The 12613-nt window shown below is 34.7% G+C and overlaps 1 protein-coding gene across 14 annotated transcripts in view; it reads right to left on the minus strand.

Annotated features, from left to right (window-relative positions):
• ERC2 (ELKS/RAB6-interacting/CAST family member 2) overlaps positions 1-12613 on the minus strand; it is a 413681-nt gene that overhangs the window by 104584 nt on the left and 296484 nt on the right. For all 14 annotated transcript variants that reach the window (XR_002465649.3, XR_002465648.3, XR_002465646.3 and 11 more), the window contains one exon: positions 3443-3508. Coding sequence is in view for 1 of the 14 variants with exons in the window: in XM_021532844.3 (XP_021388519.1) it covers positions 3482-3508 (27 nt within the window). In the remaining 13 variants the exon portion in view is untranslated. The remainder of the gene's footprint in view (positions 1-3442; positions 3509-12613) is intronic.

Raw genomic sequence — 12613 nt, forward strand, 5'->3', positions numbered from 1 at the left:
CAGGGCTTTTATTAACTCTAACAGGCTTAGGGTTTCAACTTCCAGCCTTAACTCTCATGTCAGGTGATTGACATATTGCCAGTATATAATCAGTAAAAAATAACCAAATACATACAGCTAAACAAATTCCTACTTTTAATGGAAACCCTCTGTCTTCAGCAGTGAGCAATTAGTATCTAAAAATACTAGCAGTAGTATTGAAATCTCTAAGAATAAAAGAAAGGTAACTTTTAAACTAATATAAAATGTCCCATTAAAAATAAAAGCTATAAATGTATTTCACTAAGAATAAAACTATTTTAACAGGAATAAGTCACAAATCTGTCCACAGTTCAGAAAACAAACATTGCTTGGGAGGTTCCTTTTTTTGTTTAGTAAAAACTAAGTTAAAATAAAATAACAATCATGCCTAAAAATTCACCAATCCAAAATGCCCTTGGGTTCCAGTCAATGTAGCAACACCCATTTATCTAATTAAGCATAGAGCTGGTATTCACACCCTCAATGAGAAAATTTAAATGAACACTGCAAACCGTCATGCTCTTTATTTTTCCCTTGCCTTGCATGCTACTGATGCTCATTTCAAAGCTAGCATTTTCCAAAACAAGCCAAACAAAAAGAAAAATAAATTATTTACCAAAGGCCTAACTTGAAATAATGAAAACAAAAAGCAGAACAATAGCTAATAGTTAATGTCTTTAAACATATCCTTATATAGCAACATGACCAAATTTTGTTCTGCTTTGTACTGCTAGCTTTAGCAAGCACATCTTGAAAGAGAATTGTTCACCACATCTCAGCAAAGACAAATCAAGGCACCACATTTGTTTTATAGCAGCCTTCTCCTCCTCCCTGAAGCATATGAAACACATCCAAGAGTTTGAAATGAGCAGTGAATATTTGTCTGAGCAGTATTCTTTCATCCATGTTGCAGACAATTTCTGTTTTGAAGGAGCTTTTTACTGAATGGCACCGATGCCTTGTGGAGTGTCTACACAGTGTCTACTAAGGCCAAATTTTAAATTTACAGATTTTATGGGCTGCTCCTAAAACCAAATTTAGCCAGTCTAGCTTTATGATCCCATTTTCAAAAGCTGCTCAGCTGCTGCCAGGCCCAGGCTTCAGTCACTCTCTGTTTCACGTGTAGGTAACCATGCTCTGAGGATGTCACAGACAATAAATTCCTCCAAACATTCCTCAGCATCTTTTCAAACATCCGATCTACTTCAATGTGACACAGCAGGCAGCCCACAGTGCTGCACAAACAAAGCACTGTAGGGGCAGGCTGTGTGCTGGGCTCTCTCTCAGCTCGTGGCAAAGCCTGAACTGCTCTCCCAGCGTCGGCTGCGCTTCAGCGCTGGAGCGGCCACAGCAAACAGCACTGTGTTCTACTGCTCTCCTCAGCTGGGCCACAAAACATCTCCTGAGGGTCACATGGCTTCAGTTACCCATGCTATGCAGGCTTAATTCTTAAAGCTTATCATCACCTCATGATTTTCTTTCTTTCTTTTTTTTTTTTTTCCTCTGTAAGGGTAAGGAGAGGGGAAGAGATCCAGTTTCGAACAAGACTCAAGCACTGCAGCTATGTTGGCTACTAAAAGGGCTGGCCAGGGAGATTTCCCTGAACACCTTTGCCTGTTCCCTAATGAGTAACCAGCTCTCTATAACCTTAGAACACTTCCTCATCCTGAAGTTTAAAGGGACTTAACTTCTTTTTTTTAAACTAACTACGTCTTAAACATAATTAGAGGACCAGACTGCACTATCTTTACTGAGGTATAGTCCCACCTCATGGCCTCCAGAAAAGCTTTGATTGCATAAATCAATCCTAACCATTAGTCTGGGAACAAAACAAGATCAGAAGGTAAATATTTTGGTATATCAGGCACTTCTGGTTTTTGGTAGGGAAAAAATCCTCTCAAAGAAAAATCAACTATAATTCAAAAGCATATAATCTATTACATTGCTCTAATAAATATTCCCTCAGTCTCTTGTCAGCCAGCTTTCAAAATCATTGTATTCTTTATACACAGGTTTTCTTAAACCAAATCAAATGTGGTTTTGAGTCTCTAAAAGGGCAAAAATATGCTTTGGTTCATAAACATGTTCCGGGTTGCAATGGAAATACAGTCACAGTTTAAATAATTTAAACTGTATAACTACAAATTATGACAAATATGTACAAAATAGTAAGGTGAAGATTTTATATAGAAACCCATATTCTTGCAGTTCAAATACTTTTAAAATTAACTTGTTTCTATTCTATTTTCCTCTCCAACGTAAAATATATTCCTCATGTTCATTCTCATTGTGTCCCTTGTTTTCTTCATGTTCACAATTAGCTTTTGATATATGTCTGCAGTAACAAAAAAAAAAAAATACATAGAAGCTTTTCTAAATTAGATGGATATACACCAAATTTAATTTTATTAATGCTGTTTTTTAATATACACTTATTTGACTGAGAGATTTGATTTCCCTCAGCCATACTTCTTATGAATATCAGCAGAGTGTGAGAGGTAGAATGGTAAAAAGCCAAAAGCAATATAATGTGTGGAAAATTAATAAGACAATCTTTGCCTATGTGAGTAAATTTTGCTCCTCTGAACAAGCCCATTGAAGTAAATAAAATTGTTCCTGTAAGAAGTTGTGAGCAACATTTTCTACAAGCAATTCACCAAAGCCTGGTGTCCTCAGCAACACTGAGACCACAGCAAATTACCCACAGCTTCAAAGGCAAGCCCCAAACAAGTGGATATGCATCAACCAATACCTAACACACCATAATACAGTGTTTACACATAATTTGAGAGACAAACAATTTAAGCTGCACTTTGTATTCTTGAATATTACAAGCAAATTATTGCAGGGATGTTATTCTATGATAATATTTCAGGAAAGAGTATGCCTTGCACAGAGAGATTATACTTCCCTTACTAAATATCTGCTCCTTGTTTTAAAATTTCACTGAAACATTTCAGCTAAAGAGGTAGTCTCATGTTTTTCTATGCATATCATAAATTCTATTCTAGTAAAACTGCATGCTTAATCTGTGGCAAACTTTCTTAAGTATCAAACTTTCATACACATTCTGCAAAGATATTACAGTGCTCTTACAGGGTTTTTAGAGATGGTACAGCAAATTAATACAAGTTTAAAGAACTTACCTACTGAAAAAAAGAAAATTGTCTAGGCACATACAAATATATGGCTTTTAAAGTTCTGTATCCACCTACACCTTTAAACACAATAAGTTATGAAAAAAAGAAACCACTAGACCATTAAACCATTAGACACAGTTTCATTTTTCACTGCGTATGAGAAAACATCCTTACAGCATTCACAAGCACACTTGTCAAGAAACACACAGCTCCATGCAGTGTAAAAGAAAACATAACAATTAGATTGCAACATGAAAAAGAGAGAAAAGAGAGTTTCTCACCCCTCAAAACAAAACTGGAACTTTGGTTTATAGGAACGGCTATGCCCATATACCCTCCTCATCATCCTGTGTGCCAGACAGGAGGAGATGCACAGAGAAGGTGTTGGCATTGGAATGAAAGAAAGAAAGAAAGGTTTGTTACTTTGGTGCATATAAAATACAATTTTCTTGGCTGTTAACAGCACGACTTTTTTTTAATATAAGCCAGTGAACACAACTGAACAAGTTTGTGTTACATGTACAAGAATCTGCATCTATAGCAACCGAAAAAACAACAACAATGATGTAAATTTTTTTCCCTCCCAGTTAAAACTGTGTAGGAAGATGATTTTAAGATTAAATATTAAAAGATTATCTATTTTTTAATTGCATGCAATTCAAGCCAACTTTGAGAGCAATAAAAAGGTCAAAGCTTTAAGGAAGCAAAAAAAAATTAATCAAATTATCTTACATTTTGTTAAAATATACAAAACTGCTGAATAACCAAAAATATTATCATTAAAGTGAAAATACAGTTTTCCAAAATGTTATCAATTAAATTATCTTTTCAAGCCATGTTAAACACTGCACATTTATGGATGCTATTAAATAGTTATTCCCCTTTTATCCAGTTTTGAACCATTAGGTTTATTCATCTTGAGTTTTAGGAATAAATAACTTTAATGACAAATACAAAAATTCATAACAATTTCTTGAATTTGTTTTAAAGGGGATTAATTTATAGTAGATAAGTTGAAAGCAGATAGTCTTTCTCCACATTTATTATAAACTTGAATAATGAAATAAATTCTAATAAAATCTAAAAAATAAACATGAACTAAACCAGGAGCTTGAAATGTTCTTCCCCAGATACACAGAGGTTGCAATTTTGCAATGACTCTTTATCTATACACACAGAGATGTGCACGTGCACAGATATCTCTATATACAGTTCCACTCTGCCCAATGATGATACTCAGCTGCTAGAAATTAGAGATTCACAGCAGTGTTTTTCATTTAACTCAAGATTTCAAAATCAAATAAAATCATATCATTTTAGCTATCCTTAAAATTCACCCACTAATATCTTAGAAACATTTAAAAAATACATTCAATAATTGCAAAACCTTGAAAGTTAGCTGGTGTAACCTATTTCTGGACTTTATTAAATCTAAAAATTTAATAAAATAAATGGTAATTAATTATGATTGAAATGGACAGGAATTTTAGCCTGAAAATATACACTGCCAGTATCACTACTGTTTCTAACCCATTCTTGGAATAAAAAAGAGCTCCCAGATGTCAACTGTTATTACAAACCAGATGTTCAGATAGATGTCTTGCATGTTGCTGAATTAAGTAAAGAAATCTGACAGTCCACTATAAACTTAGCTATCATTTAATGCAGGAGAAATGTGGTAAATTTTTTACAGTTAACTTGGAACACATCTGAGTTTGAAGGTCTGCACAAATACACCAAAAATCAAAGGCAGAGTAAGGCCTGAATATCCTAATTCATTTTTGAAACAAAGACACAGGTTCTGTAAAACTCCCAATGAGCTGGGTTTGCCTCACTGAATTATTCACACACAATTATTCCCTCTGAATTCTGCAGGAGCCACTCCTGGTCAGGCCCACTAATGCTACTTGAACTTTCAAGTTGACAAGAGTTTTTGCCAGACTAGAGGTTGAAGAAACACTGAAGTATTTCTTTTCCACTGAGTAGTTTGATCCTATTTCACTAACATAATGCATTAGCTAATCTTTGGTGATATCCTTAAAACCAGCAATAAATCAACAAAATGGACACTACAACAGGTAGTAGTGACCCCTAACTACACACAGCCGGTTTGCTCTTTAGAGTACTGCAATTCTTCAAACAGGTAGACATTCATTTTTACTTCAATTATTTGTGCCATCTCCTTCTGGCAGAATTCTAGAAGAGTTGAAAAATCAAATACTGTCAAATATTTGTAAAGAGTTTTATGGGTAATTAAAGACAAATATAGTTTGACACTGATCCTGATATACAAAAAGCAATAAATTCAAAGCTGGAACTCAGTTAACATCAATCATTGTGGCTTTATTGAGCACCAGCCCTGTCAAAGTAACTTTCTATCTTTTCCAATTACAGAGAGACTCTTTTTGATAAGGTAAGTGCTTTAAAATAATATGTTGAGATTTCTGTAAGGCATTTGATTATGTGCCACATGAAACAGTGTCAGAACAATTAGCTCTGTACTGAATGAATATTTTCTGGAGAAGGAAGGGGACCCAGGAATATCTTTCTCATCCCAAACTTGTTCCATATTCCCATGACCTGAAAGAAAAGCTTAACAGTCTTCTTGGAAAAGTGAACAGATGTGGAATTATCTGAATAAATGTTGTCAGACACATACACACATGCCTGAAAACATATAAGGCAGGCCTAGAAGAAAGGGAACTGCTTCTGAAATCAAGGACATCAAAAAGGTCTTTACAGGTCAGGGTGGAAATGAACACGTGGTACAATGTTGGATTTGCCAAGACAAATACAGGCAGAGAAAGAAAACTCAGAACTTTTGCTGCATCTCTAGACAGTAGCATAAGACCATTAAGAGAATTTCACATCTGGTCCTCATGTCACACTCTTGTGAATATTTGAAAGACTGTAAACAGATCAGGAAACAGCTAGAAAGTTACTGAAAAATAAACTTGGCAGTGAGAAACAGGAGACTCAACCTAAATGATCCCTCAGAAAACATTAAAGGATTTTCTGATCATTATTAAGTAACATAGAGAAAAGGAGACAGATCTTTTGTCTAGTAAAAAACATCTAGATAGAGATTTAGAGGATATAGTTACACTGCAAATACAGGATGTATTTTTAAGTAATTTGTCATTTCTGGATGATTTGAAGATATCACATCAAGTCTTAGATACTTTCTAAAATACATGGTTAATTATATCCAAATTAATGTTTAACTTAAAGAATTGAAGAAATTATTGAGTAGTCCACATTATGATCACAGTCCACTTAACCTTTAACACCTACAATTAATAAAAATCCTCTTCCATAATTTTTCCTCACATCTGTTTCAATGAAAATGTATGCCATGATCCATCTTATCTTGTACAGAAAAAAATATTACATATTTTCCAATCTTTATTAGCAATTTTGTAAAATTAAGCACAGTGCTCTGTCTTAACATAAAATTGAATAAAAATAATTTTTAAAAAATCACTGTATTTTAAACTTTTAATACTAAGAACAACCTCAAAACCACTCTCAACTGGTGTAAATCCTAGCTTACAGTTACAAATTTTTCTATATGGATAGGAACAAGTACCCAAAAGCACTGGATAAAAAGCACATAAGAATCAGGACTGTAATTTTGACAGGTTCCATGAATAAAATATTGTATCAAGAAGCTGTTTGGTGCCTCAGTGCAAACAGATAATGGAAGGAACATAGAATTCTTCACTGAAATTCTGAGACAAATAAAATTCACTACTTATTTTTGCATTCTTGACACACAGTGAACAAAATAAAAGCTGCAGTTATGCCTTATCATTTATTAATATTGGAACAGAGGATTCCAGAAGTATGCTTAGTTTTTCATATCAGTGTGTGTATCCTACAGAATCATTAATCTATGGCTCTTTCAAACAATAAACTGCAATCAAGCAATTTTTCATTAATGTTTGTGTACATTAACTGCTTTTTAAACTTGGATCTTTCATTGGTTTATAAGGTCAAGAATAGCAATTCAGTGACAAAAACTGCAAAGCAAAATCTCAGTTACTGACAAGCGAAACAGGAAAACACCCAGAGTTTGAGAGATACCATTTGACTTGAGAAATTAGTATACACACTTGTCATAAAATTGTTAACAATTTGGAGTGTTTAAAATATTGAATGCCTTGTATTTTTATGGTAGACATCTCAGCATCTAATTTGGACCTGTATTTATAGTAAAGTGGAATAATCTCAAATACTATTAAGGCTTTTTTAAATCGTTGATTTTATTTCATATTTTTGCTTTTTTCTTAGATTTCTGTTCTGCTATTTACTATAATTGCCTACTATCTTCAAAAAAAAAGTATCTGCTGTCACTAAATGTGATTTACTGCTCTGATCCAATTGCCACAAAACCTCAAATATGGCTTCAAAGTATCAAAATGAGGAAGTTAATAAACAGTGGTTGGAAAACACTACACACAGATGTAGAAGGCTGTACAGAGACATTTTCTGTTTTGTTATGGGAGTCTATCTCAATGCAAGCTTTGCAGGCAGATTTCTTAGCCATCAATTCTCTAAGGTTCATCTGTGTCAGCAGTAAATTTGGGACAGTGGCCTTCAGGTTACAGGGGCTGCCTCACACAAAAGGTTAGAAACAAAGGAGAACTCTAATCATGGTCTACACCTAATTAGGTCAATCTACAAAATTTTAATAATCAAATGTCAGAAATTGTCAGCCCAGTCATTGCCATTCTGCATGTTGCATATTCTTGATCTCTGGTGAACATGGAGTAGCTGCAGGAGATAATAATTGTGCTCCAACAGCAACAGATCTACAGCCCCTACAATGGTCCTGAGAGTCACCTCTGTACAATACATCTGTCTTGGGGGGTATTCTGAATTAATTTTGTCCAAAACTGTTCCCTTTAGCAATTTCACAGTGTTGGAGGACCTCCTGTAATATATCTTTCATTTAACTTGAATAAAACAGGAACTTGGGGTGCCCAATCCAACACCACATCTGAATACGAATCATATGCAAGAAGTGGGAATGACCAGGAGGATTTGCTTCAAATCTGCATTCTTGATGAGAACTAAAACCCTAATGTAGGTGCACTCGAAGCCTGCAAAAGTCTGCATTATTATGTGGCCACCTCATGAAAATATGTGTATAAAATTTGGTTAGAGCACAATCGCCTGCACTCCTGTGGAATGCAAGTATCTCTATAAATCTATTCTTAAAAAAAATTAAAAATCCCGATCTCTTTCTAGCTTTCGCAATACAGGCAACATTAAAAACTTGATGAGTTAAGCTTTCCTGGCTCTCTTCCCACAATAGGAGACCCTTCCTGACAAGGCTCATCGCATTTCCCTTTCATGTTTTGCATGCTAAGAATTAGTCTTAACTTGGGTTAAATAAATCTAGTGATAACCTGCTCATCTCTGCAACTAACTTTCTGATGACTGATTTACACTGCTCTCCTTATTATCTACAGCCTCTAATGGGTCATTAAACGTGTAACTGCTGGCTCTGAACTGTGAAATTGTCCTACTTACAGCAAATACTTACATTTACTAATATTAATTCCCCCTTTTTACAAAGAAATCTACCTGCAATGCAATGACATTTCTTTCAAATCAAGAACTTAGTCTAAAAATCAGAACCTTTCAGAGCTTAGAGAAACTTTCATCTGCCGCTCAGTTTCTAGGAGCAAACATAGCTGAGGACAAATCACACAAATTCTCCATGCACGGAACAATTGACTATGGAAGTTTTGTGCATGAATGATTTGAAGAACTGAGCCTGTAGCTAAACAGTGCAAAGACTAAAAGTGGATTCATTTAAGTGTTTGGGATATAGAGCTTTAAAAGGTCTTTATGTTTCATTTGTATATTCAAAAAGCTGAATAAATCTTAAAAATTGCTTCAGCAATATGTATTTATGTCAGAGGTCTATTTTCAAAGTTATCCATAACAGAAAGGGTCACAAGTGACCATGCATCACCCAGTTATGAAAATGGCCTTAAATCCCATCTCACCATTTATTCTATTTGTATATAGTTGGGTTAAAATCAATCACAAATACAGTCATGGGGGAAAGCAAAATGTTGTTTCTGACCATTTACTTTACAGCACCCAGACCAGCATTAACATGAATAAGATGTTTCACCAGATACTCATGCATTCTAAAGTTTTATCACTAGATGAAGCGGAAACTCAATGCTTCTTACAAGAAGTGGTCCGTGAAATCAGATTTGCAATGCAAAAATTTATGGTCCCCTTTGTAGTGAAAGCCTGTGACATGTTATCTCACTTAAGTAACCAGCGCCAGATATGCAACTTTTGTTATCAAGTTACTGTCTCCCAGAAATGCATTTTTGGCTCTTTCAGTTGGTCTAAAGACCTATTTTAGACTATGATGGTGGCAGATAATTTTTCTACTAAGAAATGTAAGATAAATGTAAACCTCTATATAAGTGTTGTATATTATAACACACGCATTCAGGGGAAGTGAAGGGGAGAGATTTCTACAGCTAAACATGATCTCAAAAAATTCTTCCATATGTGGAAAAGGCTGGAAAGCTAACATATAAATATAGATATATATAAATATACACACTGCTCAGTGTGTATACATTTATATCACATTCATTAAACCTCAAAATATAAAATAAATTAATTTCTCTAAGCAAAGAGAAGTATAACTTTTCAATGTGAAAAATCCATCTCCTGGAGTATCAAAGACAGCAAAACCTATTTCCTACTTCTTGTTTTTAATACAACTCCAGTTTAGCTGGTCTTTTTGTAAATTAAAATTTAATATCATTAAAAGATATTTAAAAAGTAGCTTGGCTATAGTATAATTGCAATTAAGAGGCAGGAATAACAAATGCATTAATAAATATTTCAAATTCCATTGGCTTTTACTTTCAAGTGAGAAATCTTGAGTAGCTCACAAAGTTTGTAACTGCAAAATGGCAGCAAATCAAGAACCAGAGTATTCCTGAAAGATAAATTCCAATTCAGAGATATTCTTCCAAACTTGAAGGCTCTTTCTTTTCTTCCATCACAAGTACAATGCAACTGACAATGATACTTAGGTTTGAAGCCAAACCTCAAAACGTGGGCAAGCCTCTGTGGAAAGCTATTTCTGTTTTCTTCTTAGGACAAAGTAGACAGAAATACCTGGATAGATGTCAGGCAAAATTTTCTATATCTACTGAAATAAGCACATGATAACACTCACTGAGTTTTGGCAAATGCTTTAGACAGAAGTTACTTTCTCATTAGAAGAGAAGCATTTGCCATTCAGTAGCTGCTTATAATAAACAATATAGCCATGAAAATTGCATACAACTTAAATGGAATATTGGTGTTTTAAAGGTGACCATGATACAAATAGGATTTTGTTGCATTCAGTTCAACAAGTCTGAACAATGTGCGATATGAATCACAAGTTCTTTGTTCCAGAAGAATAATATGTGCAGCAAAGAAGAAAAATTAGATGAAAGATTAAAAATTTGAAAGCTTTTATCTGACTAATTTGCACTGCACTTCTGAGTTCTCAAAACACTAATTCAGCACAATACTAGTTATTTACAGTGGATATGCCTGAGATTGTTTATATTGAATGTACTGACAAGCAAACCTTGCCCTGCCCAAATTCCTAAATTAAATAAATCCATGTGACTCCAATGAGCTTAGTGCAGGCTCAGCTCTGTGCTAATGCAATTGCATGTTGCCCTGCAGCTTGAGGCACCAGCAGAACAAGTTCACATCCATTTGGGGAACAGACAAGAGCAAGCTCACACCTGCCTAAAAACAATGTGTAAACATACAGGATAAAGAAACACACAGAATATTAAACAAAATCTGGCTTGGGGAGGAAGGCAGTAATTCCAATTTAGTGCATTAAGCAGCTATATCATATCACTCCTTTTATGTAGGACAGTGTCATTGGTTTTCTCCTCCTTTTCTCTTTTCTTCTTTATTCTTGAAGACTAAAAGACAAAGTTTCAATGATGCAGAAAATTCCCAAACAAGATATTTCCTTTTTCCAGGTACTAAACTTCTGCTCTGCCTGAACTTTCTACTCACAGTCTAAAAAAATTTGAAGAATTTTATGCTTTTCAAATAACCATAGTTATTTGCATTAGCTAAAATAGCTAAAATACTCTGTTTTATGTTTTTATGGCTGCTAGGTTTTGTTGTTTGGTTTTGTTTTGGGTTTTTTTTTAAGGAAAAAATCTCAGTTTTGATATTCCTGAGACCTGTTCAGAAGTTTGAGGTTGGCAATTTTCCAGGGTGGCCACAGAATACAAGGTATTACGCTAACGACCAGGACTACCAAAATACACAAAGTAGCATACTGCCCCTTCCCCTAAAATTACATATAGATCAATACAGTGATTTGTAGATCAGGATCCAGACACTAAAATAATAATAATTGTTTGACTGTCCTGTGGTTCGGATTTCCAAGTCATCCACCTAAAACAAAATCCCATCTGACCTGTTTAGAGTTTTTCACATATCGTCTTTCAGCAACTCCAAGGATATTTAGCAGTTCCAGCTGATGAATAAGGACCTGTTGCCAAGACCAGTCACCGCTTTACAAATCAATAAACACTTTTTTTTTCAGAGCACATGGTCTTCTTCAAAAAGTTAGTTTTTAGTGGCATACACCTACTTGGCAATAGTCAGTTTGTTGTCAAGTTTCACACGTCACTGCATGTAATTTCTTTTCTCAAATGCTGGAGTTTGCCAGCATACTTTTAAAATGAGGCACATTTAATAGTAAGACAGCTACAGGCTCCTTCTGGAACAGTTGGCTTTGTGACTGGAGGAAGGAAAGCTCCAGAGATACAGCCTGCCCCATCTCTCTCCTGGTAAGGAGGACTTTTCCTTTAGATAGGAGGGTAGTCCAGACACCTTGAACTACCTTTTAGGCCTCCTTGATGAGATCTCAGAGGAACAGAAAACTTGTTGGTGAATTTGTAACAAATTACTTCTAAACACTACATCTTGTAGAAGACCCATCAAAAATGTTTTAAATAGGAAAAAAATCTGTGTAGTCAGACAGGATTAAAAGATGTAAAAGGACATCTTTTTACATGCTTAGGCACCATGTGACATTCCATCCTCAATTATAGCTTCTAAGAATAGGGCCAACTTTTTGAAAGGCATCCAGTTCCTAAAGCATACCCTATGATACTCACATTTTTCTAAAAATCTGATTATTTTCTATGAGCACATAATCTCTCATAAAACAAAATCAAAATATATTTGTAGCCCTGGTGACCACAGAGTAAAGAATTCAGCTTTGAATCCACTACAGCTCAGGTATTCAGGAAACTCTTAGGAGATTAGGAACACTGTACATTTTATTTATTCAAAAATCTCCAGTACTATGGGAAGTAAGAAGATTTGATAGTTGTTATAATCATCAGGATTGGCAATAAAATCTAAAGTAT

Source organism: Lonchura striata, chromosome 12 (genome assembly GCF_046129695.1).
Source record: "Lonchura striata isolate bLonStr1 chromosome 12, bLonStr1.mat, whole genome shotgun sequence".
Classification (NCBI taxonomy): Eukaryota; Metazoa; Chordata; class Aves; order Passeriformes; family Estrildidae; genus Lonchura; species Lonchura striata.